Source organism: Marmota marmota, unplaced genomic scaffold, assembly GCF_001458135.2.
Source record: "Marmota marmota marmota unplaced genomic scaffold, marMar, whole genome shotgun sequence".
NCBI classification, from domain to species: domain Eukaryota; kingdom Metazoa; phylum Chordata; class Mammalia; order Rodentia; family Sciuridae; genus Marmota; species Marmota marmota.
The window spans coordinates 7224440-7249286 of record NW_026000000.1 but is presented as its reverse complement, the minus strand read 5'-3'; the positions used below and the strand labels follow the sequence as shown (position 1 = coordinate 7249286).

The 24847-nt window shown below is 35.7% G+C and overlaps 1 protein-coding gene and 1 non-coding gene across 2 annotated transcripts; both read left to right on the top strand.

Annotated features, from left to right (window-relative positions):
• The first annotated feature begins 14 nt into the window (after positions 1–14).
• Positions 15–24652, top strand: LOC107153359 (mitochondrial import inner membrane translocase subunit Tim23). The gene is made up of 7 exons (XM_015498901.2): positions 15–273; positions 1427–1485; positions 6904–6997; positions 7955–8039; positions 10262–10320; positions 12567–12677; positions 24144–24652. Exons 1-7 carry the CDS (start codon positions 168–170, stop codon positions 24257–24259), a joined length of 630 nt encoding a protein of 209 aa, XP_015354387.1. The 5' UTR covers positions 15–167; the 3' UTR covers positions 24260–24652.
• Positions 9718–9918, top strand: LOC125618056. The gene has a single exon (XR_007349275.1). It is a non-coding gene; the product is annotated as a small nucleolar RNA SNORA74 (small nucleolar RNA).
• Positions 24653–24847: the final 195 nt, after the last annotated feature.

Sequence of the window (24847 nt, the reverse complement as noted above, 5' to 3'; positions counted from 1 at the left end):
GTAAAACGGAAGTGTGGTGCTTAACGGGAATCGACGCCCGGAAGGTCAGCGTGTGAAGGAGGCTGTGGTAACTCGGGTCTCCCCGCGCCTACTGTGAAGCAACCGCCGAGCGCTCGACCCCGGCTTGAGGCAGGGTCAGGAACGAGACGGTAGTTTCCTGAGACACCATGGAAGGCGGCGGGGGAAGTGGTAACAAAACCACAGGGGGATTGGCGGGTTTTTTCGGAGCCGGTGGAGCAGGTTACTCGCACGCGGATTTAGCCGGCGTCCCGCGTAAGTATCGGGCCCAGTATGCGAACATTTCGGACTGCTTCCGGCATCTGCACTTAACGTGAGCCATTCGGAAGCATCAGCGCTGGTAGCGAGGTTAATGTGTCTGACCGGCTGCTCTTTCAAAGCTATTGTGAAATTGAGCTTCTGTGAACATTGTTTTGGGGGACTGTAGATCCCTGGGGAAGCTACCTGTGGTTGACCCGGATTTAAGGGATGATGCATGCTTTCTTCCGTTTATATCTAGGTCCCTTTCTGTTATTATATGTATTCCTATATGTTGTCGTGAGTTAAGAGAAAAGCCCAGATTTTCTGGAAATAGCGTATTGCAAATAGCAAGCAATTAGTTAGCTTCTTGGCGAATTTTTTTAAAAAAAATCAAATTCCGAAGTAACTATTGGGGCCAAACACTCAATACGTGGAGTCGGGAAGTAAATATGAGTTGGAAAAAGTCAGGAAACCATCTAAATAAGCTGGAAAGTGAGCTATACTTTATAATACACGAAGGTGTATATACTTACATGCTTCTCTGAATATAACTTCCCATTCTTGTGGTTGTACATGATGTGAAGTTACACTGGTGGTGTATTCATATATGAACATAGGAAAGTTATGTGCAGTTCATTCTACCGTCTTTCTCATTCCCTCTTCCTTCCCCCACGTATGCGCCCCCCCATCCAGTGAACTTTCCCCACCCCCACATTGTGATTCAGCAACCAAATATCAGAGAAAACATTCGGCCTTTCGGTTTTTTGGACTGGCTTATTTCACTTAGCTTGCCTCCAATTCCATTTACCAGCAAATGCCATGATTTTATTCTTTATGGCTGAGTAATATTCCATTGTGTAAGTGTACTACATTTTCTTTATCCATTCATCTGTTGAAGGGCACCCAGGTTGATTCCCTAGCTTAGCTATTGTGAATTGAGCTGCTGTGAACATTGTTTTTTGAGATTGAGGGTCTCCAGAATGAGTCAGCCCCTAAACTGACAGGTAGAAGAAAAGAGAAAAAACAAAATTTCATGGAGCTTGTAAATAAAATATTTATGGAGCCTATAAATCAGAATTGCAAGACAGGGAACTGTTAGAAGCTTAGTTTATTATATGTAATAACTTGTGGGAATTTTTATGCAAATAACATCTTGTTTTCTCTCTAGTAACTGGTATGAACCCTCTGTCTCCTTATTTAAATGTGGATCCACGATATCTTGTGCAGGTAAGATTAAAATTTTAGTGTTTGATGTTTTATCTTACACTTTAAAAAGTTCAATTATTTAATTCCAAGTTGAATTAATCCATGAACTTAGTACAGGTACTTAATTCTACCATATACTAAGTCTCTGGTTTCCATTCTTTTTTTTTTTTTTTCCTCACAAACCCTAAGAACTTGGCTTGTATCTCTCCCTGAAACCATTTAACCCCCTTTAAAGGGAGTTAAACCAACAAGGAATGCACCCTGATAAAAGTAAATTTTGCTTTTAAAGCTCACTTTGTAGTATCAGAATACTGGGCTAAATGTTAAGACTTCAAACACTAGTGGTTGAATATCTCAGGAAAGCAAGGTTAATTTAATGTACTGAAAATCAGTTTATGTTCTGTGACATATCAATGTGTAATAAAGCAATAAAAATAAGAATATAAGACAAAACCACATGATTACCTCAATAGATGCAAAAAGAGCATTTGATTAAATCCATCTCCCTTTCATGATTTTAACACACACACAGAATAGTAGAGAATTCCTTCAACCTAATAAATGGCATCTACACAATAGTGAAGGACTATTTCCCCTTTAAGATCAGGAGTAATAAAAGCAATTTCTACTGACTTCACTACTGTTTAACATCCTATAGCCAGAGCAGTTAGGCAAGAGAAAGAAATGGCAGATTGAAAGAAGAGTGAAACACTTTGCAAATGATGTGATCTTGTCTTTTAAAAATCAAATAAAGGTACAAAAAAAAAATAGGGCTGGGGTTGTGGCTCAGCTGTAGAGCGCTCACCTCCCATGTGCGAGACCCTGGGTTCGATCGTCAACACCACATACAAATAAATGAGTGAAATGTATTGTGTCCAACTACAAGTAAAAAATAAATATTAAAAAAAAAACTGTTACAATTAATAAGTGAATTCAGCAAAGTCTCAGAATATAAAATTAACATAAAATCAGTTCTGCTTTCCATACAGTAGCAACAAACACTCCAAGTGTAAAATTACTTTATAAATGTAAGAGCTAAAGATATAAAACTCTTGAATGAAATCATGGCTATAAATAGTTGTGATTGGATTATGCAGTAGTTCATTTGCTACCAAAAGCACAAGTAATAAATAAAAAGTTGGTTAATTCAATTTAGTCAAAATTGATTTTTTTTAAAAAGCTGGACCCAGTGACATGCCTATAATCCCAGCAATTTAGGCGACATGAAATAGGAGGATTTGATACTTGCCTTAGCAATTTAGCAAGATTTTGTCTCAAAAACACAAAACAAAAACAAAACGAGGGGTTGTGGCTCAGTGGCAGAGCACTTGCCTAGTATGTGTGAGGCACTGGGTTCGATTCTCAGCACCGCGTATCAATAAATAAAGGTCCACTGATAACTAAAAGAATAGTTAAAAAAAAACAGAAACAACTTGGTATGCACTGGGTTCAATCCCCAGTCCCACCAAAAAAAGAACAACTTTTTTTTTTTTTTTTTTTAAAGGGGAAAGAGCCAGGCATGGTAGTGCATGCCTGTATTCCCAGCAGCTCAGGAGTCTGAAGCAGAGGATCACAAGTTCAAGGCTAGAGACTTAACAACACAACATATTATGTTCTTTATGTAGTGTTAAGTTGAAAATGTGTTCACACAAATTGTACATAAATGTTCATAGTAACCAAAAAGCAAAAACAAACAGTTTAGCTAGGCCCTAAACAACTTAATGAGACCCTGTCTCAAAAAAAAAAACGCTGGTTGGGGGCTGGGAACGTGGTTGAATGGTAAAGCACCTCTGGATTCATTCCCTAGTACCAAAATAAGAAAAAGAAAGGGGAAAGGTAGTCAAAGACTAGGAGAAAATATTTGCAGATCATTTACCTGATGATGGACTTATAGTTAGAATGTTTAGTTTTAAAAATTTTTTAAAACATTAATGAAACAACAATCCAATTATAAAATTCTAATTATAAATAGACATTTCTTCATGAAAGTGTATAGATGCCAAGTAATGACATGAAACTTCAGTGTCACTAATTAGAGAAACTGAAGTCACAAAACCATAGTAAAATACTACTTCAGGCCCACCAGGAGCTATAATGAAAAAGACAATAACAAATACTGGTAAGGATGTGGAGAAATTGGACGTTCATACTTTGCTTGTGGGGATGTAAAATGATAAATCTGCTTTGGAAATAGTCTGGCAGTTTCTCAAAATGTTAAAAATAGAATTATCTTATGACCTGGCATTTCTACTCTTAGATATACACACAAGAGAATTGAAAACATGTTCACACAAATTGTACATAAATGTTCATAGTAGCCAAAAAGCAAAAACAAACCAAATGTCCATTAACAGGAGAATGAATAGACAAAATATGGCGTATCTATGTAATGTAATATCATTTGGCAATTAAAACATGAATTATTGTTTCATGCTACAACATGGATGAACTTAAAATGCCTGCTAAATCAAAGAAAACCAGTTACAAAAGACCGCTTAATATATGATTCCATTTATATGAAATGTCAGAATAGGCAAATATATAGGCATGAAGAGTAGACTAGTAATGGCTTGCAATTGGGACTATGTGGGGAATGAAACTATTGAATTGTACATTAAATAAATGAGTAGTATAGTATGTGAGTGATATGTCAGTAACTTTTTTTTTTTTTTCCTATTCTAGGAATTGAACCCAAGGCTTTGAGCATGCTAAACAAGTGCTCTACTGCTGAGCTATACCCTAGTCCTTAAAAAAAAATGTTTTTTAATAAGGACCTTGTGAGTTTAAAGCTTCATTGTTTTTGCAGAAAATTTATCATTTAAATTTATTAAATATTAATAAGTGGATTTTTTAGAGGCTCCCATCTTGTCAGTTTACTCAGAATTTCACAGAACATGTATTTTGCTTAAATGTTGACTTCAGAATTAAAGTGCTACTCTAGCTATAAATGCAATATTATTTTGATCTTACATTGCTAAGTGAGTATGGTTAGACAAAAAAAAATGTGTATTCAAAAACAAAATAGGGAATTTTGGGATGCTAGAGGGACTTCAGAATTGAAAGTGTTTTTCTAAACCTTTTTGTCTTCATGTTACATGTAACAATCGAAAACAAATGTAAAGATGATACCTTAATAAAAATTACATTTTTAAAATATTTTTCTATACTTTTAGAAAATTAAATATATCTTAAATAGTGCCCGTCAACTGACCATATAGTAGTTTTGGCATCAATTTTTATTTGTGCTTTCTCTTTTTTTTTTTTTTAAAGAGAGAGTGAGAGAGGAGAGAGAGAGAGAGAGGGAGAGAATTTTTTAATATTTATTTTTTAGTTATCGGCTGATACAACATCTTTGTTTTGTATGTGGTGCTGAGGATCGAACCCAGGCCGCACGCATGCCAGGCGAGCGCGCTACCACTTGAGCCACATCCCCAGCCCTGTGCTTTCTCTTGCTATTGCTTTTGTATTATCACTACTCTTAAATCATCCCTAAAATGTTTTCTAAATTATGTTAATAAATCTTGTTCTCTGTTAGCCCATATGAATATCTGGTATAAAAACAAGGAGACTTTAAATAATTTCCAGTGTCCATAGTAGTATTCACATGAAATTATAAAGATGACACATAATCTCAGCCTTCTGACTATTTCATCAGGTTCATTGATATCTGTTCTTAGATTCATTTGTCTTCTGTATTGACAAACAAACTTATGGTATTTTAGTGACACTAGTGTCCAACTAGAGTGTCACCAGTACAGGTTTAACAAGAACTTTTCAACGTATCTTCTCCTATATTCAGTGTATTAATATACTTTACTGTCAGTTTTGTGTATGAATTGATGTACGTTTGCTTCCAAGCCTTTAGTGAGCTTGTGCTGACATGCCCTTGAGCTTGCTTGATAAGGTTCAGCATAACCGTATTTAAAATCACTATAATTTAAATGTCAAGAAGCATCCAAAATTTGAAAAACTATGTACAGTATATCATCACATGGAATCTTCTCAAGATTTGCTTATTATTCCCCAACTGACCATTTTGTGTGATGAGAATACATGTGCTTGTTTACTTGCAGTGTTTGGTGAGTATTTTGTATGCACAAGCCAGAAATTAAAAACACAGTGCAGAGCTAGTTTTCCTAATTAGGAATGCATTTACCAAAGTTCAGTATTTGCTACAAGGAGTGGGATAAATGTTGATATTTAGTGGTTTTTAGTATGTTGAATGTGGCACACTCTGTGTGCTATCCATCAGGGGATTTGCCAAAGCTATTTTTTCATGGAAAGCTTTCCTTAAATGAAACTGTTTTTTCTAACTGTATATTGACTCTTAAATTGATCATCATTTTTTGCTCTCAGTAGCATTTCTCTCTTTTTTTTTTTTTGAGAGAATTTTTTAATATTTTTCAGTTTTCGGCAGACACAACATCTTTGTATGTGGTGCTGAGGATCAAACCTGGGCCACATGCATGCCAGGCGAACGCGCTACCGCTTGAGCCACATGCCCAGCCCCTCTCAGTAGCATTTCTTAACCCAGGATTTTGGGTCATCTTCCAGGGACTCATGTTAATTATGCATTTACTACAAATAGGGTCTATAACTTCCTAAGGTTATTAAAGGAATATATGCGGTCAGGGTATAATTCAGTGGTAGTGTGCTTGCCTAGTTTGCATGAAGCCCTGGGTTCAATCCCCAGCTGAAAAAAAATACTATTGAGGGTATAATTTGCCCTTGTATGACTGATGACTGATACAGATGATTGTACTTTAATAGTTCTTGCTCATTTTTTGAGGATCATTTGATTTTACACGTGTAAGATGGTATTCAAGGTTTAGTTGCTACAAAATCAAAAATTATTTTTTTCCTTCAGACTTGACAGTCTGTCATCTGTTAATTCTTATAGCTTTCAGTGTTCTTTTCTTTAAAGCTGTTCTTTCTACACTCTGTCACCTCAAATTTGTCATTAAGGCAGATTACATATTATCTATCTGATTTACATTTTGAGGGAAACAAGTGCTAAATGAGAATCCCTCCTAAGAACAAAATGTATTATGTATTTCCTTTCACTTTGATTTAGGTATTGCTATTGCTGCAGACAATTTTATTTTTGTTTAAATAAGATAGTTGAGGTTTCCACACATGGTGGCACATGCCTGTAATCCCAGCAACTCAAGAGGCCAAGGCAGGATTGCGAGTTCAAAACCAAAACCAGTCTCAGCAAAAGCGAGGCACTAAACAACTCAGTGAGACCCTATCTCTAAATAAAATACAAAATAGGGCTGGGAGTCCAATCCCCAGTACCCTCCACCCCATAAAAAGACAGTTGAGTTTGCATTAATTCAATGTTTTACTTTCTAGAAAAACTGCTTTGAAAAGTTAAAAGTAGTTTTCAGGTGCTGTCTTGAGTGATGCTCAACTTGGTTTTCTTTATTACTCCATTAGGATACGGATGAGTTTATTTTACCAACTGGAGCTAATAAAACACGGGGCAGATTTGAACTAGCCTTCCTTACCATTGGAGGATGTTGTATGACAGGTGGGTGTAATGATATATTTTTTTCCTTTGGTGTCCTCAGTTTAAGAAGTTGATGGTGCTACCTTAGAATTATTGCAGCATTTCTCTAGTTATGTTAGCTTCTTCCAACTGATCATGGTGTCCAACCCAGGTTCTTTATTTTATTTTTGGTCAATAGCCAGAGTCAGCTCTATAGTACATTCACAAGGGAATTTAGGAAATAATTGGGTTCTGTTTTTGTTTTGTTGATAAATACTTATTTTCCAGCTTATTAAGCACCATGGAAATCACTATTACATAAATGATCATCAGCCTTAGCTGACATGAATTACTGCTTTCACTTTGATGATGAGGAAAGTGAATCATGGGGTATTTAAATAATAGTAATCACTCTTGATCATGTAGATCTTAAATGGCACATCAAACTTTTCAATCCCCTGGCTTTTCAAATCCTACATTACTTCCATCACATAACTGTTTCCAAAGTGCTGAGGATGCTGTTGTCTTGAACAAGGGTCAGCAATGAAACAAAAGAGCTTTGGGTTCTTATAGAATTAACAGAACTCAGATGGATAATATATATACTGACAGGGCAACTAGCCTTGAAATAAATGAAATGCATTCATTTTAGGTATCTGGTGGAAAATATTTCAACCAAACTAGCTAATTCTATGTCTACCTTAAGAAGAATTATCAGGAATGAGGAATGATTTTTATTAAATAAATTATTTATGTAAATATGTAATTGGTTTATTTAAAATAAATTGTTCTTTTAAAAAAAAAAGTTGATGGTGCTTAAAATGAAAAGGAATTAGAATACTGGTTTTAAGGGGTTTTTTAAAATATTTTCAATGTTTTTTTTGGTATTTATATTTATCCTTCTTTTCTATTAAGTATAAATGAAAATTACTCAGAAGTATGGTTGTTGTTGTTTTTTAATACAAAGCTATATTTGGATGAATTATTATGATTTACCAGGAGCTGCATTTGGAGCAGTGAATGGTCTTCGGCTAGGATTGAAGGAAACCCAGAACATGGCCTGGTCCAAACCAAGAAATGTACAGTAAGTCTCATGTAATCATCTGATACAATGATCCTTGAATATTAACCTCTGCTCTCGTAGTGTAATGGGCACAAATCTGAGATTGCAAATGTTTAGAACATTGATATACTTTGTTTTTTCCTGTTTTGTTTTTTTCTTACTCAAAATAGAAGGAACCAAGGAATCCAATTATTGAATGTAAGCTTTTAAAAGGAGTGATTTTTGAGTTAGTGTCCCTCGGTCAGCTGGTGCTACACCAGCCTAACTTTGCAGCTAGGGGATTCCATTCTCCAAGCTTATATGACATGCTTTTCAAATAGTTGAATTATTAGTAATAAACTTTGGATTATTCAGGGGCATGCAGAACTGGAGAACTTGGTAATGAAGAAATAAGCAGTTCAAAAGAGTAATGCTAAGTCTGTCATTTTACCTGAATTTCTTAATGTCTTCACTCTCCATTTCTGAAATGAGGAGCCAAAGAACTTTAAATGTAATTCCTAGAACTTAGAGGTAGATTTAAAAGATTAAGATTTCCTCAGGAATTTTAATTTGCAGAGAAGGGAAGGTACATTTAAGGTCCAGAAAGTATACATATGTCTTCACTGTGCTTAAGAAGTAAACATAACCAGTCTCTATCAATATTGCTTAAATAGTAAGTTGTTCTGTTTGGCATGTTTTTATTCTTGATATAAGTAGAATCACAAATATGTATTCTTTGGCTCATGGGTTTTTTTAGGACACTTTGAACTCCATCTTCCATATGTATTATTCAGCCAGCAGATGGCAGCAGATTTACTGAATTAGAAGCTTTTAATATTCTTATTACTATGTGAATCACTGTACTTAAATTACCATCCTCCTTCCGTATTTTATGTTTATTTTTGTAACATTTGTCCCTTGCTCCAGTAATTTTTTTTACTTCTTGTATATGAGGAATTTTAAATTAATACCAAAGTAAACAAAATAGCATGATGAATACTTATGAAGCATAATTCATCCTAGCAACCATCAGCCACAGCTTATTATGTCCCATCTCCTCTCCTGTATTGTTTTGAAACAAATTCCTCACGTTATGTTAAATATGAATTTGGAAGTGAAAAGTCTCTTTGAAGAGACTTTATTTATTTATTTATATCTTTATTTTATTTATTTGTTTTTATGTGGTGCTGAGGATCGAACCCAAGGCCTCTCACATGCCAGACGAGCGCTGTATCGCTTAGCTACAACCCAGCCCCAAGACTTTATTTTTTAAAACAGTAGTAGTTTTATAATCATTCTTCTACATAGAGGCAGCATTTAATAATGAAAAGAAGATAGGATTAGGATCAAACAGATACATGTGGTTTTTATTGTTTACTGTTTTGTGATCTTGAGTGTACTTCCTCTACTTTTCTGCCTTATGGGACACAATAACTGTGGCTGATGGTTGCTGAGGATGGTTATGCTTAATAGGCATCCCAAAGAATTTTACCAATTTGCAGTACCTCCAGCAATACAAAAATGAAAATTAATATTTTTAAAGCTAATTACAGACTTTAAAATATTGAACTTAAAACATTAGTAAATAATTTAATTAGAAATACTTTTGTTTGTGAGGATATTAATGTTTTTAAACATTGTTAGAAGTAATACAAATTTTTATACTATAGAACGTTAATTAATGAGTTCTTTTACTCTTTGTTATTATATTTCCATTGTTTCCAGCAGTAGTCAGCTGTCCGGACACAACCATTCCTGTGATGGTGTTACACTGCTGGGAGAGGAATATCTTGTCTTCATCCAGTTGCCTATGTCACTGTTCTGGTAGCATGTGGCACTGGTACAAGGCAGGACTTTGCTTCCTTGAGAGTGTGCTAAGCATTCACTTTGGCTGCTTAGTTCAAGTTAGGGAGCAGACACGGTACTTCCTCCATGTATTCTAGTTAGATGGTTGTTAATGTTCAGTTCTACTTCATATAGAGTATATTCCAAGTTGTTATTCAAAGTTTTTTTATACATGTTTAATAATTTTTTTATATTTAATATGGGAATTTTAACCAAAATGTTGAGAATTTTAACCTAACCCTTATTTTATATAGCATAAAAACCATCTTTATTGAAATGTCAGGAGGCATTAAAATGTATCTCAAAATTAAGAAAATGTTGAGGCTTGACTTTAGGCATTTTAAAAAGCTATTATTATGTTTTTTTTAGGTTACTACAGAACTATGGATTCTTAATACAGATTTTTTCTTCCCTGGTAGGATTTTGAATATGGTGACTAGGCAAGGTGCACTTTGGGCTAATACTCTAGGTTCTCTGGGTAAGTAGAAATCTCATTTGATAATAAATCATATTATAATGCGAAGAAAGAATATATAAGTATGAACAATTTGATCAACCAAAATTCTGATTCAAGGATTTGAAACAATTATGTTTAAATCCACTTTGGTGAGTAGGATATCATTAGAAGAAAGACCCTGAATTATTTAATAAAATAGTAGGTGCTATTTCTGTTCTGTATACCGTTTCTAAACGTTTTAAAATATTTTAAACACTGCCTTCTCTTGTCCATGCAGGACACCAAATAAGGTCAAATTTTAACTAAACAAAATTCAGATGATTTAGGTCTGAGGCAAAGGGCTATGTATGTTGGGAAAGGTTCAAGGTTCTAAAGTGGAGACATGATGGATTAGTCCAGTGCTATTACTTTTTTCCTAATAACCTGCTCAGCAGATTTCAAGAACCTAATTCCAGAGTTATAATAGTTTCTTTGTAGATAACAAAAACATTGGCAGTTCTAGGTAAGAGGTAATTTAGTAGTGCTTAGTCAGAACCAAATACTTTCATCACGAGTTATTTATAAATGACAGGCTCTTTTGATTATTGATGACTTAAAATAGACCAGCCTGTGGCACATATGCCCTAACACAAGGTTTTCATAATTTATGAGCTTAACTGAATGTCTGGAAATCTTTTACTTGTGGCAGATTAAACAAGGGAAAATGTAGAAAACTCATTGAAAAGGTAGAAAAATCCTCTTATAATATACTAAGATCCCAGCCTTGTTGTGGGCTTTAGAAGCAGTGCGTTTGAACACCTTAAAGCCAGATTCACATTTTGATTCTAATAAATAGCTACTTCCATATGCTGCTCATGCCTACATTTCTCCTGTCCCCATTGTGTCTCCATGCCCAACATGTGTGTGCACACAGTCACCCTCTTTTGTTAATTCCTCACCTCCTTTGTTAATTCCTCTGTACTGGTGGTTAAACCCAGCAGTGCTTAACGACTGAGCCATATCTCCAACTCTTTTTACGTTTTATTTTGAGACAGGGTCTCACTTAGTTGCTTAGGGCCTCTCTAAGTTGCTGAGGCTGGCTTTGAACATGTAATTCTCCTGCCTCAGCCTCCCAAACGGTTGGGATTACAGGCAAGTGCCACCATGCCCAGATCTCTTGTTAATTTTTAATTGCTTATATACCCAGGGTAGTTACTGTCCCTTTTGCTTCAGACTTTCTCAGTTTTAGCACTATACATCCCACATTGCAAGAAACCTCTCGGGCCTAAGCAAAGTGGTCACTGGGTTTGTCACTCTGTATTCTTTTTGTAATATGATCAATCATAATGTTCTACTCATGTTCACTTGTAGTTATATAAGTTGAACAGATAGATGAACGTTAATAGAAGTATGAAATACCATAACAAAGGAGTTATAAGTCTTAAGTTTGGTATAATGTTGAAGGGTCAGTTATAGCTATGATTTTGTGAAAGGATAAGAAAAGTCGTTAATGCATTCATGTCTGATAGGAATCTAAAAGTAGCAGAGGTTGAGGGTTGTTTGGGGGAAAATCATGTAAAACCAAATGGTGCCAATGTTATAGTTTTTTACATGTACAAGAAGCAAACTTTATATTTCTTTTTAATTTTATACACACAAAATATGAGAAAAAGGGAAAAGTTTTACTGCTTTGCTAGCAAAAGACAAACATGGGGGGATCCTGTCCTAGAAGCTATGATTCTGCCCATCAGGGGGAATGGAGGGTTTTTAAAGAGGCATTTCAAAGGCTACATTCCAGCTGTTCCCTGTCCAGAGTTGTAATTCTCTTATTAATTGGGGATATAGTTATTTCTTAGATCTTCTGGCTAATTATAACAGACTTAATCCAAAGTACATATACTGGGTATATGTGGGTAACATATAAATGAAAAATTTAAAATATACTTTTTGGGCTTTCCTGGAGTAGTATATAGAAATAGTTACTCTTCTGAAAACTTACATAGATTATTTTTTGCATAGCCAATCAGAGTCATGTACTAGTGTGCATATGTGCCTGCTTTGTTTATTAATGGTTTTTGTTTCAAGTGACTGTAGTATTTCATTGTATGGAAAGTTTCTTCCTGTATCAGTTTAGATGGTACAAATGCATTTTATTTGTTGCCAGGCTTTTGCTATTAGAAACCGTTCCATTGATTATTCTGTGTATCTTCAGATAAACTTATCTAAATATTATTGCCATACTGACTTTTAGTCACACTTTTATAACATCACTTCTATTTTTCCTTTAGCTCTGCTTTATAGTGCATTTGGTGTTATCATTGAGAAAACAAGAGGTGCAGAAGATGACCTCAACACAGTAGCAGCTGGAACTATGACAGGCATGTTGTATAAATGTACAGGTAGGTACTACTGAATGGGGAACTATCACTTAATACACTTGTTGTGTGCTTTTTTAGTTTTCAGTGAAAATGTTATAGTATTTTTATAATATGGTGTAGTTCTGTAACCTTGTGGTTATTTTTGGTTTTGTTTTTTTTAATTTAAAATATGTCATAAAATTTACTGTCTTAACCATATTTAGGTGTTTGGTACAGATAGTGTTGTGTGCTCACATTGTTGTACAGCTAATCTCCAGAATTTATTCATCTTCCAGAACTGATAACACATTAAACAGCTATTCCCTGCTTTCCATTTCTCCCAGCTCTGGTAATCTTATACTTTCTGTCTCTGAACAGAAAGGATGAGTGAATAATTAAAACAGTTGCCTTTGGGAACAGAGAATTAGCTAATGTGATAATGGTGGTACAGTAGTCTCAGGCATCATTGAAATCTTTTAATTTTAAGAAGATAAGTTAGATAATCTAGGTACGTCATATAAGTGAATTTGTACATCATTTGTCCTTTTGTGATTGGCTTTTCACTTAGCATAATATCCTTGAGGTTCATCCATGTTGTTGTATGTATCCGAATTTCTTTTTTTTTGAAGGCTGAATAATACTCCATTCCATGTGCCACAATTTGCATATCTGTTCCTCTCTCAAGGGTTTTGTGGGCTGCTTCTACTGAATTTCAGTATTGTGAATAATACTGCAGTGAACATGGATGCACAAATACCTGTTTATGACCCTGTTTTTGATTCTCTTATACATATACCCAGAAGTGGGGTTGTTGGGTCATATACTTCCTGGTTGTTATTGTTGTTTTGCCATTAAAAAGAGCTAAAAATTTCTCTAGGTTCAATCCCCAGCACTATAAAAAAAGCAGGGAAAAAGGAAGAAGATTCTTTTCTATGTTTTTCATTCATTTTGTTTTTTTATTGTAGATAGAGTAAGTTTTGGAATATTCAAAATTACTATTTTTTTGTATTTCTTTTTTCCTTTTTTTCTGGTTTTCATTTTGCTTGTTTGTGGTTTGGGGCATTCATTTGAACCCCATGTTTCATATGTGCTAGATAAGTTCTCTGCCACAGCTACAGCCTTTTTTTTTTTTTTTAATTTATTTTAAGATAGTCTCACAACGTTGCCCAGTCTCGCCTCAAACTTTTGATCTTCCTGCCTTAGCCTCCTAAGTTGTTGGAATTAACAGGTGTGCACCATTGTGCCCAGTTTACTGGTACACACAAAGCCAAAGGAACAGTTCAGTATAGTGTATGTTATTCCTGTAGAATCTTACTCGGAGATCTATGTTCTCTTCTGTGTATAAGTTCAGTGGGTTAGACTCAAATGTCCCAGCAATGCCTAATTTAGGTCTCTATATTTCTTCTTTATTGGACTGGGGATTGATCCTAGGGGCCTTGTTCCATATACTAAGCACATGCTCTACCCTTGATCCATTGCCTAATTATTTTGTTGGTACATCTTTGCTTACTTCTGGTAATATTTTTTTGTCAGACATATAATTTTAAAAGTCAAGATTATTGTCTTAAAAATCAAAAGATTTCAATAATGCATGAGACTATGCATTCACCATTCTCACCTTAGCTGGTTTCCCATTCTGAAAGGCAATTACTTTAATTCTTCACTCTTTTATGTTTCTAGATAATATTTCTTGATTTTTAAGATAGTAGATATTATGGGGCTGTGGCTCAGTGGTAGAGCACTCACCTAGCATGTGTGAGGCACTGGATTCAAGCCTAAGCACCACATAAAGATTTAGGTATTTTCCATCTACAACTAAATAATAAAGATATCATTTATTGACTTCAGATTAGGGAGACTGCTAAGTCCTTAAAAATTATATAAAATATACATATGGGAGAAAGGAAGTCTCTTGCTTTTTATACATTTTCTTATTTATAAGTGTCTGAAGGGAGCAAAGGTCACTTTTATAGACAAGTCGAAATTCAGGCTAGCTAAGTTAGTCAAACCCTAGTCTGACTTCACAGCCCATTGTATTTTTCAACATACCAAATAGCCTCCAAGAAATCTGGGAAATTTTAGAAAGGAGTAATAGTTGGATTGGGCCTTAAGAATTTTGTGCTGGGGTTGTGGCTCAGTGGTAGAGCACTTACCTACCATGTTTGAGACACTGAATTCGATACTTAGCACCACATTAAAAAACAGTAAATAGACAAAAATAAAGATGTTATGTACATCTATGATTTTTAAGGAGGGGGGGGTTAGGGGGGAAAAAAGACTGAATTTCAAATTTATCTGTTTAGTTACCTGATACCATATAAGGAAGGTTTAGGAGAAATGTCTGGGAGGTTAGTCTAGGCTTAGGCTTGAGAGGCTAGGGAGAAAATTTAAAGTTAAGTTGAAAGGCAATGTAGTATGAAGTTTTTTGACTGAAAGTATCAGAGTCATCCTTGGGGGGCATTAAGCTAGAAATAAGGAGTAGAGAAAAAAGATTAGAAATAGAAGTCAAAATGGTCAAGGAAAAATATTAATACAGAACGTTATGATCAGTGATGAACTTCACAACTGATGATATGAGGGAATGGTGATGGAGGGATAGATGTCAAAGATGATTAGACGCTGTTTATTGCTTTGCTTTTCTTTGTTTTATTATATTGTGGAAGCAGAATGTGTTACTCTGCACAGCAGCTAGCTCTCCTGGGTTCCTCACCATCCAGCCTTTATTTGCAGCCTCTTCCAGGGAAGACTGAACTCATTAAAACATCTCAGTTGTTTCTTACTCTCCATTATACTGTCATTTTAGGACTTTTTTGTTTGTTTTGTTTCCAGTGATACTTAGTCATTTGGGTGATTGCTTTTCTGTGGGTGATGGGGAATGTTCTAGAACTCTGGAAGGATCCCGTGAAAGTTTCAGAGGGTTTCTAAACCCAAAATTAACATACATATAGACTACTCAGGAGACCGGTGAATGTTTAAATTTGCTGGGAGTTACAATAGACACTTTAAGGCTTATGATTTAATGGAAATTCTAATATTTAGAAAAATCAAAAGTCTAATTAGTCCATATTCTTTACAGTGGCCTTTGATGCTCAAATCATCTACATGATTTGTGCCCTTGCCATTTCAGGTTCCAGATTTGACTGCTCTTCCTGTTGCCTTTTAACACCCACTTTTGGCTGTTCCCTTAAAACATTCTTTCTAGATATTGTACCTGATATTATCCCTCATTTGTCTGTATTCAAATATTACCTTCTTGAGGCCCCTCTTAAACACCATACTACACAGTTTTCTACATTAAAGTACAATTGTTGAAAGACAAGTTATTGAGCAGAGGATCTACATATTGAAAATGTTAAATGACTAAAGCCAGAGTGCCCCTCCAAGTACTTTTTTACCTTTACCATTGCTTTTATTATGACACTTGGTGAAAAATCTTGATATCTCACCTTTTCCCTGGTTGCTTACAAAATTGAGCAACTTCTATTGTTTAGATGTTGTTTGTATTTTTCTCCCAAAGTCCTTTATCCTTTGTTTTTGCAGTACTGGGGATTGAACCCACGGTTATTCTACCATTCATCTACATTCTTATCTTTTTTTTTTTTTTTTTTGGAGATGTCATCTTACTAAGTTGCCAAGACTGGCCTCAAACTTGGCATTCCTCCTATCTCAGCTTCCATAGAAGCTGTGATTACAGGTGTGTACTAATGTGCACATTTTTTATTGGGTTGTTCCCTTAACTGATTTATTGAAACACTTCATATATTATAGCAATTAGCCATTCACCTATTACACACATTAATGTTTGTTCATTGGAAAAATATTGATGCCAGAAATTATACAAAGAAGTCATCAAGCTGGGCACAGTGGCATACACCTGTAATCCCAGTTGGCGTGGGAGGCTGAGACAGGAGTATCACTAGTTTAAAGCCAGCCTCAGCAAAACTGAGGCATTAAGCAACTCAATGAGACAAATACAAAATAGGGGTAGATATGTGGCTTAGTGGTCAAGTGACCCTGAGTTCAGTCCCTGGTACCCCCCCCCAAAGAAAAAGTCATTGAGAAATTCTTTTTGGCATGTGAAATTTAATTCTAAAGGCCTGTTCAGTTTAGATATTGATAAATAGAACCTTTTAACAGTGACTCAGTATTATTATATAATTTGAAGAACTGGATTTGTATATCCTTTTACTTTGCTTTTACAAACGGATTTTGTTATGGAAAGCATAAGATTTGTTAATTAGGGCTTTGAGAGGGCAGCAAGGATTGCTATATCTTTTAACTTCTGAGACCTTGTTCCCTGAAAATAAGTAACTAGGCCACTCCTGAGCTAATTGATTATAGCAAAACCATAGCTGTTCGTGTTATGATAGAACATGGTCATTATTAAATGGATTCGTATATGCCACAGGGAATCTAGTAATGGCATTTCACATGCTTTGGAAAATATTACACAGTTTATCAAAGAAACATCAGACCTGAACTAAAAATCACATCATCAGAGTTCTTTAACCTAGCTTCTCTTTGGTCTGACAATTTCCCATTTTCTTATGTGTTTGTCCACATGATCATTCTTTCCACTAAAATGCTTACAAACCTACTATATTGAAACTTTATACCAAGCTCCTTTCCTCCCCCCCCCCCCCACACCTTTCAGGTTTTTTGTTTTGTTTTGGTTTGGGGGGGGGTGTTTGTTTTTGTTGGGGGTACCAGGGATTGACTCAGGGGCACTAAACCACTGAGCCATATTCCCAGCTCTATTTTGTATTTTATTTAGAGACAGAGCCTCACTGAGTTGGTTAGCACCTCACCTTTGCTGAGGCTGGCTTTCAACTCAACCCTCCTGCCTCAGCCTCCTGTGCGGAATTCAGGTGTTCACCACCACACCTGATTATTTCAGATTTTTGTTTTTGAGGAGTACACTGGATGTTGGAAATATTTCAGGTCCGCAAGGAATTAGCTATTCCCCAAGGATTAAGGGTATTTTTCTTTTTAATGTTTTTATTAAAAAATGTAATACTGGGATTCATTTTGACATTTATACTTGCATATAATTGACTCCATTTCAATCCCCAGTATTTTCCCTTTTCCTCCCATCCCCCTTTCCTCTACTCTACTGTGCTCTCTTCTAGGAATTTTTATGGGATTACCCCTTTGCCTCCCAACCCCACTTTTTTTTTTTTAAATTCTGTGTTTCTTCCTAGCTTCTGCATGTTAAAGGACATTATCCTCTTTGACTTTCTTGAGTCTAGCTTCTTTCACTTAGCATGATGTTTTCCAGTTCCATCCATTTACCAGCAAATGTCATAATTTTATTCTTTATGGATGAGTAAAACTGCATTGTGTATATACATGTTTTCTTTATCTATTCCTCTGTTGGTAGGCATCTGGTTTGGTTCCATAACTTGACTGTTGTGAATTGTGCTGCTATAAACACTGGTAGGCATGTATCACTGCAGTATGCTGGTTTTTATTCTTTCAAATACTAAGGAATGGGATAGCTAGGTCATTGTAATATTATAAAGCATTGCATATGTGTGCAGCTGCGGAATTTGGCAGGTCAGATCCAATAGACAATAAAGATACTCTCTTTATACAATGTAGCATTTATTTTAGCAATAATATGGAAGCAAAAGTGGTACATGAGACAGAAAGGGAAGAAAATATATCACCAAATTGGGGGAAACACCAACACCTGAAGTCATATAGCTGGGGAGCCCCAGGGCAACTTTTCAGGGTTCCAACTGGGAGTCCTGGGCAGAGCATCCTCTCCACAGGTGAGACTCCCAAAGTCTTATTTCCAGTGGGGTTACTTAAATGCAAGTTAGAACAAAGAAAGCGGGGCTGAGGATGTGGCTCAAGCAGTAGCGCACTCGCCTGGCATGCGTGCGGCCTGGGTTCGATCCTCAGCACCACATACAAACAAAGATGTTGTGTCCGCCGAAAACTAAAAACTAAATATTAAAAAAAAAAAAAAAAAANATTAAAAAAAAAAAAAAAAAAAAGGAACAAAGAAAGCTCTGTTCTAACAACCTCCTGTGACTTATTGATCGTCATCTCCCCAGGGACTGGCCACATCCTCAAAGCCAGAGGGAGTGATAGCCTTGAGTTTTGAAGAGTGAGCCAAACCCATGGAAAAGTGAGCATTCTTTAACTGTTCCATCAAGGATGTCCAAAGGTCACAGAAGGCACATGGTCAGGGAAGATCTTTAATATTTTAAACCAAAAATTGGTAAAAGAACCTAATTGGCCTTTGCCAGAATGATTGCCAGTGTGGTTGAGCTAAACTAAATCAGTAACTATGAAGTGATGTTAGAACTCTGTGTCAGCAGTGTATTTACCTCCTCTGTTCTACAGTTGTGATAAACATTAGAATCTACTTGTCACTTGACATAGAATTCATGGGTGTTCTTTTTACTTTTTCTCTTTTGAGCCAAGATCTTTATCTTCCTAATTTAGGTTGGAGGTTTCCCCTATTGTGTTAACACTGTAGTCCTTCACACAATGTTAGGTTCCCATATCTTTGGCTTAACATCAAATATTTAGCCTTTTCTTCTCTCTCTTGTTAGAAATATGTTTTAAGTTAGATCCTAATTCAGTGCATTATTATAATGAGGGCTGTTGTAATACAGGAAATGCCATAATGGCTTACCTTATGTTGGAAAATAAGGGATGGTATGGAACGGACCTCAAACTTCCATATCCTTGCATTGGGCTAGAAGTACCTTCCACTCAGCTCCAGCAAGAAGCCTTCCATTTATTCCAAAGAAATTGTAATCTCAGATTTTTGTGTGAAGTTCCTGGTTTTAAAATACTTAAGTCTTTTTTTGGTACTAAGATTGAACCCAGGGTCACATTTCCACTAAACTAAATCCCCAGTTCTTTTTTGCTTTTTATTTTGAGACAGGGTTTCACTAAGTTGCTGAGGCTGTTCTTGAACTTTGAACCCTCTTGCCTCAACTTCCTGGGATTAAGGGCATGGGCAACTGGGCTGGCAAAATAATTAATTTTTTAAACATAGTGTGCACCAACAAAACTTACGGGCTGTGTGCCATCCTTGTGCTGTCAGTTAAGTTTTAAATTTGTCTTCCACTGAATATTTTCAATGTGGAAATATTTTAGGTTTTTAACAAGGTTTTCCTGTGCCAAGGTATTTTAGTCAGCTGTTGCACTGCTGTGACTAAAAGGACCCAACCAGCACAATTATAGAGGAGGAAAAGTTTACTTGAGGGCTCAGGGTTTCAGAGGTCTTAGTCCATAGAAGGCTGGCTCCATTCAAGGTGAGGCAGAATGTCATGGTGGAGGGAAGCGGCTCACATCATCAGGAAGCAGAGTGATTCCACATCCCATATACAAATATATACCCCAGAGCCACACCCCAATTCCCACCTCCTCCAGCCACACCGTACCACTTAATCCCTCGCAGTGGATCAATTCACTGATTGGGTCAAGACTGTTAGAACCCAATCATTTCTCCTCGGAACCATCTTGCATTGTCTCAGCTGTGTAATTTTGGGGGGATAGCTCATATCTAAATCACAACACGAGATAAACTTTTCATGAGCATAAAATGTAATTAATCCACTCTCCTCCTATCCATGGAAGCTCTATTTATATGTACTTACATACATATGTTACAAGAAGTTATTTTGAGCTTTTAAACATAAAATTACAAGTAAATTCCATTTTTAATATAGAAGGGAAAAAAAAACCTTTTCTCAAATATCTCAAGAAAACTTGGGGTTTTGTAATCCTTTTGAGACTTCCTCTTAAGATTTATGGAATAGAAACACTACCTGATATATGTGATGGATGAATTACCAAAAAACCAGAATAAGTCAGCTAATCGGGTGTTTAATGTATAATCCAACAATCCAGCAAATAAAGATATTTATCAAAAAGCCTGAGTATAGAGAATATGTAGTTAATTCAGCCATTTAAGACAGAAATGTAATGAAATGTTTTAGAATCTCACCAGCTACATGACTTTTTATAAAAGGTCATCTTAATAATGGGCTCACCCATATTATTACTTTAAGGGTTGTGAAACAAGTTACAATAAGTGCTTATATGTGAAAGTATAATTCAATGAATGTTAATTCCTTTTCTGTCTTCTAGCTTAATTTGATATTTGATCTTTACACAGGCTGTTTTGATTTAACTCTTAGGGTTTGATTTCATGATTCTTTAAATTTCAATACTGTTTAGTTCCTAACATCATTCACAATAGCCAAAAAGTATATACTCAAGTATCTATTAACCATTTGATAGATGAATGGATATACAAAATGTGGTATATCGGACAAGATAATATTATTTAGCCTTTAAAAAGAAGGAAATTCTCTTGCCTGCTACAGCATGGATTAGCCTTAAAGGACATGATGCCAAGTGAAGTAATTCAGTCTCAAAAGTACAAACATTGTGTGATTCTACTTATATGAGAATTTAGAATAATCAAGTCAAAGAGACATAAAAGTATAGTAGTGGTTGCCAAGGATGGGAAGTGAGCAGTATTTTTTTAATGGATACAAAGTTTCAGTTTTGAAAGACAAAGAGTTACTCTGGCAGTGAACATTGGTGATAATAGCATAATAGTGCAAATGTACTTAATGCTACTTATGTTCTTAAAAAGTTAAGATGATAAATTTTGTGTATTATACTACAGTTTCATTTCTTTCTTTGGATGCTGGTTATTAAACTGAGAGCCTTGTGCATGCTGAGGCATACACTTTACCATTGAGCTACAAACACCTCCGTAATTTTTAAAAATAAAAAATTTAAAACAACCCCCTCCCCCAAATGGTGTTTAGTAATATGTAAGTTAAGACTGTTTCTGTGCAGCAGGAGCCACTAACTGTTGCTGGCAACTACTGCCTGTCTGTTCAGTGTCTGAAAACTAAGGATGTGTTTCCACTCACTATCCCCGCCTACCACCCCATCTCTGGGTATTGGGGATTTTACCCAGGGGCACTTAAACAGTAAGCCACAGTCCCAGCCTTCCAAACCACTGGGTGTTTTGACTTTTTTTTTTTTTAAGTAGGTACATTTAAATAATTATAAAAGAAGCACCTACACTTAAATATTCTGATTCTTATTTTCCCATGTTTACAAAAACCATTATTTGTTCTTTCTATCTGGAAAAGCTATGTGAGGATCCAAAAGATAGGAAGTAAAACTGAAACACAAGTCTTATTTGCCTTGCTCTGTATAGATTGACCATTGACCTTATTTGCTTACTCCATGTTCAACACAATTATATTTGATGATCAAATTCCTGTATTTAGTTGGGGAGAAGTTGTTTAGAGAACTTAAAACAGAGACCCTTAAACTTAACAAATTGACCAGTTGGGAAACCTTGAAATTACTGAAAAGAGTTAAAATTAAAACATGGGTCAGGATTAGCTATGTGGTAAATAGAAATCTAACATTGCATATGTTTAGTGTCTTTTTGCTTGAGGTAACTTTTCTCTAACCTTTAAAGAGCTTATTACACTGAATTGAACTTAGCTTTTGTTTTGGTTAAAGAAATTGCTTTCTGGGATATAAATTATTCTTAAGGGACACTTAAGGTACACTAGTATCCTAAAGATCTTAAAGCCTTATAGATCCCATTGTTGTTGTGTAACTCCCAATTTCTGCATCAGAGGATTTCTGTATCAAAGAGAATACATGTGGAAGCTTGTTACTTGAGAACTAGTGTGAAAATTCTTCCACAAGGGCCAAATAGAAGCCATGTTCTTAGAGCACTCAGAACAAAGGGTCAGCTGGAAAAAATGGTTTTAGCTCTTTCCAAGTCAAGTCAGCAGTCTTTTGGATCTGTAATGAATGTGTAAAGTTGAATCATCATGGAAAAGTATCTCCAAAACTACTGTATTTGCCTTTGTTTTCTGGTTGATTCAGAAAGGAGTTTGAAGTGTTATTATTTTGGCTGTCTCCTTTAGAGAACCTTCATCACATTTCAAAAGTTTAGGTCTAATAACTGAACCATAGTAATGCAGGTGTGTATTCTCCTATGCTTCAGTTTTGTTCCATTTTAGGAATTTGGTCTATTAGTTTCCTTTCAGCCCTACAGCTTTCTCTTGACCTATTATTAGTCAAAAGCATGAGATCCCTATTAAACTGAGCATATTATTTTAAGTCAACAGGATAAGTGTACGTTATTTTACAGCTTTATTATATTTTCTAAACAACACTGGATACAGTTGCAAATTCAACTGCCATGTCTACAGTCTAAATGTAACAAGATAGGGATGATGTGGACTTTGATTTGTGGGGCTTTTTAAAAATGATCTTTCTTACAGACCTCAAAAAAAAAAAATTTGTTTGAGTCTGTTTAAGAGAGATAATTAAGGCATTTCACAGTAGAAGCCTGAGAACTTAAGCAGGTCAGATATCAGAAGTTTTCAGACTGGAAAGATTCCTGCAGGGAGTGGCCCTCCAATCTATCAGCTGCAACCATTTGGTAGTACACTCATTGCAGAAATGGTTACTTCTGAAGTGATATTAATGAATTTCACAGAACTGACTGGCATAGACTTCAAAGGTAATAAGATCCACCACAACTAGGACAAATACTCTGCAGAAACACAGTGGGCTACCTGAAGTCCATGTTTGTGGAACTGCAAGAGAATCACATTCTCTTTTAAGTGTCTTTGGGAACCCCCATTTCTGTAGAGCTTCTTAACTTGGTTTCTCTTTACCACATAAAAGCTATTTATTAAAGCTGATGTAACCATAAAGTTGGGGCTTTTTCTATGTTGGGAAATTTCTGTGTGGTTGCTGCTTGTTTCAAGTGACTGAAACATTTTTGTTTCTGCATTTCAAAGGAAATCTTTTTCCACAAGTGTTCCTTTGTTGTCAAAATGAAGTAGTTTAAAGTCTGACTCATGATTTTTCCCCCCCTTGCTAGTACAGTAAAGCTGGGTGTCTCTGGCTCTTCAGTTGTAGGAGAGTGACACATCAGTGCTGGGAGTTGCTATTTACATTAGCACCACCATCTGAGTCCTCAAAGTTAATATTTGGAGAACCTGTTCAGAGTCCAAAGGCTGCTATATTTCTACATAAAGTATTCACCTTATTTACATTATAGTTTAAGTTCGTTGAATTTAAATGCTAGTGAAATTTTAAACTGTATGAACTAGCAAAAAAGAACTTTCAAGAACTTCAGAAATAATAAACACAAGGTCTTATATCCAGAACCAACAGTTACAACCTGAATCGAGATAAATGAACCCATTAATCCTGGTAGCTACAAATTGTTAAATTGAAAGTGAAAAGGGCTGTGAATGTCGAAATACAAAAAAAAAAAGTATGTGTATTAAATAATGGTTTTGAGAATTTATCAACCAGACTTTAAATATGTCTGAGAAAACCACAGTTTATCTAAATTTAATCCTGTGTTGAGATTGAATGTTTTAAACAAGTGTAACCCCATAATTGATGTATTTTCATTTTAGGACACTATACAATACAAAGCTATTTCATTATTTTTTTCTCTCCCTTCTCTCCCAGGTGGTCTTCGAGGTGTAGCACGAGGTGGTCTGGCAGGACTAACACTTACCAGCCTCTATGCACTGTATAATAACTGGGAACACATGAAAGGTTCCTTTCTTCAACAGTCACTCTGAAGATTTTTACCAACTGATGAATGTAGGACATTTCAGTAGTCATCTAGACCAATTAATCAGTCTGGAGTTACCTTCTCTTCTACCTACAATTAGTTTGAGAAATTGGAAATTCCGATTTGCTGTGATAAAGATCAGGACTGGCATTTCTTCTTGCCCTTAAAGGCAAAACCCTTTGGTGACTCACTGAGTAATGTGGTTGGCTCTCTTCTCCTTTGGAGAAGATATTGCACCTGTTCTCTCTCCTACTCCTTGACCTAGAAAACCACTTACTCTCAGAATTCAGGTCATGCTTATTGTTAATACTTTATCACTGTTTGTTCATTTCATGATCTCAAACTGCAATGTTGCCCTGTGTTCTGAATAAAGGGTAAAAAATAAGAACCGTTATAACTCCCACATAACCATAGTTGGTGTCTCCATTCTAAAACATCTGCCCAAGCCAGGCACAGCAGTGCACATTTTTAAGCCCAACATCTTGGGAGGCTGAGGCAGTATTGCAAGTTTGAGGCTAACCTTTGCAACTGAGGAAGACCCTGTCTGAAAAACTAAAAAGGACTGGGATGTAATTCAGTGGCAGAGTGGTCTTGA

What these genes read in the sequence shown, in the direction of transcription:
- LOC107153359 (XM_015498901.2), top strand. Translation starts at nt 168, where the DNA reads ATGGAAGGCGGCGGGGGAAGTGGTAACAAAACCACAGGGGGATTGGCG. An exon ending in ATCCACGATATCTTGTGCAG is followed by an intron (nt 1,486 to 6,903) that starts GTAAGATTAAAA and finishes TTACTCCATTAG; the next exon opens with GATACGGATGAGTTTATTTT. An exon ending in TCCAAACCAAGAAATGTACA is followed by an intron (nt 8,040 to 10,261) that starts GTAAGTCTCATG and finishes CTTCCCTGGTAG; the next exon opens with GATTTTGAATATGGTGACTA.